Raw genomic sequence first — 6,426 nt, forward strand, 5'->3', positions numbered from 1 at the left:
TAGGCCCGTCCCATTCTAGGCTTGTGGTTGTACTATAAACACAAAAAGATCACCCCACGAACCGGTCCTTATATTTGAACAAGACTACTATTTTCCCAACCATACATCTCATCATACCACCTGCTCAAATTCCTATACCATGATGATACAAAATTATTCTATCATATTTTATCATTATTGCATAGGACCATTATCAAGTTCGTGGAACAATTTTCATGATTTCCATCCCAAAGCAAAGCTAAGCATGATCTACTCATCCATAACCCAAAACTATACTATGGCGACAAGGATGGTAAGGGAAAAACTAAGGTAAAACCTAACTCTTAGGATTCCCAACAAAATTATTAGCATGCATGTTTGTAAAATAAAATATTTAAAAACTAGGATAAAAATGATCAAGAACACAACTTGCCTTCACTGAACTCATTTGAGTCTTCAAAATCTTAATCATGCAGACATTCTAGCTCCTCTTGAACGATGGTATCTACTCGCAACATACGCGGAAAAACAACAACACATAAACACCAAGATCAAAAAAACCAAGTATCACACAACAAACATCATCATCACAAGATTACACTATTCCAAATAATTCAACGAACGAACGGGTCAGGACAGAGCTACGGTTTACAAGTTATAATTTTCTAAAGATTAAAACATGACTGAAAAGATTATCTACAAATAAAATTATGTTGCTAAGAATTTTCTAGGATTTTTCCAAACCCATCTATGATTTTTTGGGATTTTCTGGAATTTTCTAGCATTTATTTGAATTATAAAACTATTTAAAACTATTAACCAGAATTAAATATATCTATAAAACATTATTAAAAAAATTCAGAAATTAATTTACTAATTATTATTATTATCAGAATTATTTTTACACTGAAAAACTATTTATTGCAAGATATATACTATTTATGACGTCATCACAGCAATTAAGCAATTAAAAAGAAAAGAAAAGCTGACATGCCTGCTGACTCAGCGATCTATGTTGACATGGCATGACACATCGAATGCATGCGCCTATGTGGTTGCCACGTCACCGGCTGACTAGGTTAAAAACCGAAGGGGTATGGCCGATCTAATCTCTGCTGTTGGTTCTGGATCGGGCAGCTCATAGCACTCGGCTCTCATCTAAACAGCGGTACAGCGGCAGAGGCAACTTCCACAGCAATGCATCACCGGACCCTCGCCAAAACAACGCTCCGGTGACCTAAACTCGACGGCAAGCAACAGAATAGGAACACATGCTCACAGGGAACTCACCTAGACTCTTGTTGAAGCTTGGGGAAGACTCTAGCTAGGTCGATGACGACGCACGATGACAGTTCTCCTCGATCGGCACCATGGACGAAACTCCGGTAACTCGGCAATCAAGCTTGCCTCTAAAAGCTTCCTTGCACTCTTGCGGTGCTAGTCAGGAGAAATGTAAAGGAGCTACTTAGGAAAACATCGGCACAGGTTTTTCGATGTAGCTAGGGAAATATTTGGACTAAACAATTCAAAGATCCGTAATTTTATCAGGTGTCTAAGAAACTTGTAGCGTCATGACAGTGATGCAGTTAATCAGTTTCCAAATTTCACAAGTTGCATGAGAACCTACAATTGAATTACTTGAGGCAGATGGGGGCAAGATCTTAGCCCCATTTACACAACTTTTTCAACTCGAAACTACGCATGCAGTGGTGAACACTCTCTCTATCCACTCAGCAGTCAGTTGTGGTGATCACTGAGTAAAAACAGCTTCTTCAGGAAATCTTTAGAAAGAGACGGTCAGTGGAGATGTATGCAGATATGCTGACACCATTACGTGCACACATAAGCTTTGAAAATATTCTTTTCACATCCGATTACATGGTATACACATTTGCATGTTCACTGATCTTCAATTGACACATGCTCAAAACTTGTGTTTCTTTCCCCGAAAAAGATTGTCAGAATTTCCCTGAAATACAAGCTTCTGCCATGTTACTGAACCGTGCAGGACAAACAACAGAATGTAATGTGAGAATCACTTTCCAAGTGAGAAAGGAACATTGTATATATACTATTGATTTGGAATTATCTTGAGAAGCTCAATGTCGAACAGTAGAGTTTTGTCTATCAATCCTTGATTCCGTAAGACAAAATCAAGAGCTCTTTGACCCTGAAGGCAAATGTTAGATGTTTAATGTGATTTAACCTACACCTGATGAAGAGAACTCATAAAATAAGGAAAAAAAATATATACCGAGAATGTTGTTGGTTTTGGACCCAACTTGTTGTAGTCATTATCTGGGTATCCAAGATCTGGTGGTACGATTATCCTGAAGTGTGAGGGTTCTTCAATAGCATATTTGCAGGTCGCAATAAGAGATCTACTATGCCAAAGTTGTGGCTTGGAAAATGGAAAACACCTTACCTTCTAACTCCTCCGGGAGCCATGCCTGATATAGCCTCCTCAAAAGCTGGTATGACCTACTTGTTAAAAATGCTATTTGTGAGGAAGGTACTGACAAACCATTTGATTGAGTTCTCAAAGGTGAAAAAATGCCAACATCTGTTTGGTAATTGATATTCTAAACATTGGTGGCACTGGTATCAGTATGGTGTATGGACATGGCAAGATAGACTGGTACGCTTGATGTTAGATAGTACAACTGTGAGCGAACTTGGTAATCAGTACTGACTGAACTAGTAAATCACCTGTCCCGTTCCAAGCTTAAACTTGAAGAAGTCTTTGTCACCACCCTGCAATTTTTTATTTCAGAATTATATAAGACAAATTGAAGAAATAATTCAGAGGAAAAGCAGATGCAATCCTTCTCCTACACCATTCATAGAACATTTGTGTACTACACCTTTTCAAATTTGACTTCTGAATTAAGACATGGTGTAGCACACATCCTTTCGCAGAATGGATGGTTAGATAAAATGGTGCATGTGAACCTAGGTGCCAAAAAATCCATGTCCATTCATATTTAAACAAATTTCTGTGACACACTTCTTCCGGCCATACTAGCTAGTCCAATAACCACATGATTGTTCAAGCTTGTAGTAATGGATACCTCAAAAGAACCACCTTTGGTCTTGTTTCTAGCTTCAAAAATACGACCGTAGTATCCAATTGTATAGCCATCCCAATCAACCTTAAAGAGTTAACAATTCAAACCTTTATCAGGGTTGGCACAACTATAATAATAAGATTACACAGAAAGATACATGTGTATGCATGTATAGAGAATAAGCCTACATGTACATTCATATGTAATGGTTGTAACTTGGCAACTCACCACGACTGTCTCCCCATTCTTTGGGGAACGGCCATCACCAACCCGCAAGTCCTGTATTTTTCCATCCGGATAATGAATGAAACATCTGCTCATTTGAGCATTATGTCGAAATCAATGGATGGCATAGGTACCTTATACTGGAGGCCTGATTCTGTTTCAGTGTAATCTGGATACCGCATTTTGGTCTTTCCATAATCTTTGCCGCGAAGTGCAGGCACTGAAAATTGGATTATCATGTAAGGTCTGTTTGCCAAATTTTGTTACAGTTGCATCTTTGTTTATGGTTAGAACAATAGATAGATACTAAACAAGCTTCAATTAGTAGTGGTTTGGCAGTTATCTATATATGTCATCCCCTTAGTCTCTCTCACACTAGAAAGGTCATTTTAATATACTAACTAACGCATGTCTACAAAAGTATGCCAAGAGCACGGTATTTCTGCTTCAAGGTCAGTTTATCTTACTCCAGCATTGGGTTCTCTTCTAAAATCTGATTACTAGCGGCAGTGTTTTCATGTGATCAAGTCGTCCAACTAATCGTGATTAGTCGTTCTAGTCGGTGCCGAGGCGACTTGATTCTAACTACAATTAGTCGTAAAGTCGCCCGATTAGTCGCGACTGGTCGTCCTAGTCGGTGCCAAGGAGACTAGACTTGACTTTCCAACTTGAAAACATTGACTAGCGGATCACATGGCGTTCTCTGTAAATTTTTTGAAAGGAAGGCAGGAGCTGTGCCATTCCTTAAAGAAGGAAAAACAAGATTGGGAGAATGTTACTAGTTGGCATCTTTTATTAGCAAAATCTGACAATCAGAACACTAGGACGAGTACTGCACAACATCTTTACTTAAACACAATTTTTAGTCAAAAAGTTGGGTAATTTTACTCCAATAAGAGTTTTCAGCACACAACATTAAACACAGTCCTTCGTTGAAGTGTCGCTATTGTATTAATCGTCAGGTCCACATGCAAGATGCTAGATGCAACTTCATGTCATTTAAGATGTTTGGATATCTACAAATTTATAAAGAGCACAATCTAATTGGTTCAAGTATATGCACTTCAACTGAGAAGAACCAGTCTAATTGAAGGAGCGTTAATAAAAGACTCACTATCAGCAAATTCAGCTTTTGCCGCTCCCTTCTCGAAAGTGTACTGAAAGGAGCCAATGCCGATACTAATTGCAGGGATCAACAGTAGTCTCCTTCTCTCCATCATACAACCTGTCCCCAAGTAGTTCAGGATGATCTTAGTGGAACCCAAGAAGGATCACATTTACTTTTGATTTAGAGCAATTGCAATTTGCATTCATCCATAAATTTTCTCTAATTACATGTATCAATTTAGTTCCTATGCATACAATCCCATTTCAGATTGTGACATTATATATTAGGTAATTCCCCATGGGAACTTTATCTACTGTATGTTCGTAGAAACCACATTCTACTTGTATTCCCTTCCACCTGAATCAACACGACATTTTTTATGAGCACTCCACGTTATCAATAGATGTTGAGAACAACGACTGCCACTCAGTTAAGTGGATAACTGAAGCCACATTACAGAGATCCTGAAGTGGGAGGCATAACCAAAATTACGGACACCACCAAAAGTGATGGCAATTTACTCTTTCCACTCTTCATCAGAGCATAAGTGGGCTTTTTTACGGTAGACCGTAACAGCAACCATCTTTCAAACAAATTTCATGGGATAAGATAGCAAAGGAGACTGACCTGGCAGGCTCGGTGCCCCGAGGTTGGCGAGAAGCATCATCCTCTGACAGAAACAAACTGGGTGGAAGGTAAACTGGTATTAGCAGTACTCGAAGATGCAGAGGACAAATCCGCAACAACAAAATGAATGGAGCGGGGCCAGATTTGGATTGGAGGACACGCAGGAAAGAATAGAAAAGATTCTACAGAACAAGAAGAACAATCCATGCATCCAAGCAGGCACGGGGCCAGGTGCTTCCTCACCTACGAAAGAGCAACCGATCCAAGTCTTGATGGACCGCCACTCCACGCGGCGCAGTTCAGCGGTGGGACGGGGACGACGACGAGGAGGAGGGAAGGGAGAGAGGGATTGCGGTGGTGGAAGCTAGGATGCCTGGGGTCTCCTGGAACTCTAGATGGAGGGAGACGAAGAACGGTGGAGAGATTGCTAGAGCCGAAAAGCAACGAGTGGTCCGCGGCGGACTCGGTTGGGTTGCAACCAAGAATGGCGGCTGTGGCTGAGGGGCTTTTTGGGGCAAGTTTGCATTCTGCCCAGCCCTGCCCTGCGTTTCGCCCCAAATACTTGGTGGACTTTTTTCACACCCACAGTTCATCTAAGCGCTGGGCGAGTCAAAACGAAAGCCGGATGAGCCAATATTTTTTTTAGATTACAAAGGTACACTCTAACCACCTAAATAAATTACTGGTGCGCATCTATAAGTCTTAAAAACGCGACTCATACGTAGGCCGGTGGGGCGTTGCCATACATAACCCCACCCACGGACTCGAACACGGTCTTCCCGGTTACGAGCGATCCCCTTGCCACCCGAGCTAAAGTCCGTTCGCAAGATGAGCCAATAGTTGGCGGGGAAGCATTTGCTTTGATGCAAACGTGTCCTTTGGTTTTGGTCATCCGCTGCGTATTGATGGTGAGTACAAGCCAAAGACAAACACACGCTGCTACCTTTAATAGTGCACACTTTCAGACAACAAAACATTAGCCTTCTTCCTCCATCTCCGTTGACCTCCCACCACCGGCGTCGCACTAGCAGCGAGCACAACTAGCAAATGACTCTACGAACCCCATTGTACATAAACCTTCCTTGTGCATAAAAACTTTCGATTCATTCAAAGAAACATTCAACTGATTCAGATAAAAACCTCCAACTGTTTGGAAGAAAACATTCAACTAATTTGAGAAATCATTCAACTCGATTCAAAAATACTTCCAACCCAATTTGAAAAACTCTCGACCAAATTTGGAAAAACTTTCAAACCAATTGGAATAGCACTTTCACCTCAGTTCAAGAAAACTTTCAAAATTATTTAGAAAATATTCCAATTTGAGCTCACATTTCGCCCGATGGAGTGCCCCTTCATGTTGGTAATGACTTGCTTAGGCATCTAAATTGGTTGGTTCCATCTCCGATCCTTCTTCCC

At 40.6% G+C, this 6,426-nt stretch overlaps 1 protein-coding gene across 2 annotated transcripts; it reads right to left on the bottom strand.

The window, feature by feature from the left end:
- Positions 1-1,780: 1,780 nt before the first annotated feature.
- Positions 1,781-5,533, bottom strand: LOC133889194 (peptidyl-prolyl cis-trans isomerase FKBP19, chloroplastic). Of its 2 annotated transcripts, XM_062329672.1 has the most exons (11): positions 5,251-5,530; positions 5,008-5,064; positions 4,387-4,497; positions 3,407-3,492; positions 3,276-3,326; positions 3,051-3,131; positions 2,689-2,733; positions 2,405-2,460; positions 2,234-2,309; positions 2,039-2,149; positions 1,781-1,948 (listed from the first exon to the last, which is right to left on the bottom strand). In XM_062329672.1, exons 2-10 carry the CDS (start codon positions 5,045-5,047, stop codon positions 2,051-2,053), a joined length of 645 nt encoding a protein of 214 aa, XP_062185656.1. In that variant the 5' UTR covers positions 5,048-5,064; positions 5,251-5,530; the 3' UTR covers positions 1,781-1,948; positions 2,039-2,050. The 2 variants fall into 2 exon arrangements, with proteins under 2 accessions (XP_062185656.1, XP_062185657.1); XM_062329673.1 differs by lacking the exons at positions 1,781-1,948; positions 2,039-2,149 and having other exon boundaries at positions 2,242-2,292; positions 5,251-5,533.
- Positions 5,534-6,426: the final 893 nt, after the last annotated feature.

Source organism: Phragmites australis, chromosome 13 (genome assembly GCF_958298935.1).
Source record: "Phragmites australis chromosome 13, lpPhrAust1.1, whole genome shotgun sequence".
In the NCBI taxonomy this organism is placed as follows: domain Eukaryota; kingdom Viridiplantae; phylum Streptophyta; class Magnoliopsida; order Poales; family Poaceae; genus Phragmites; species Phragmites australis.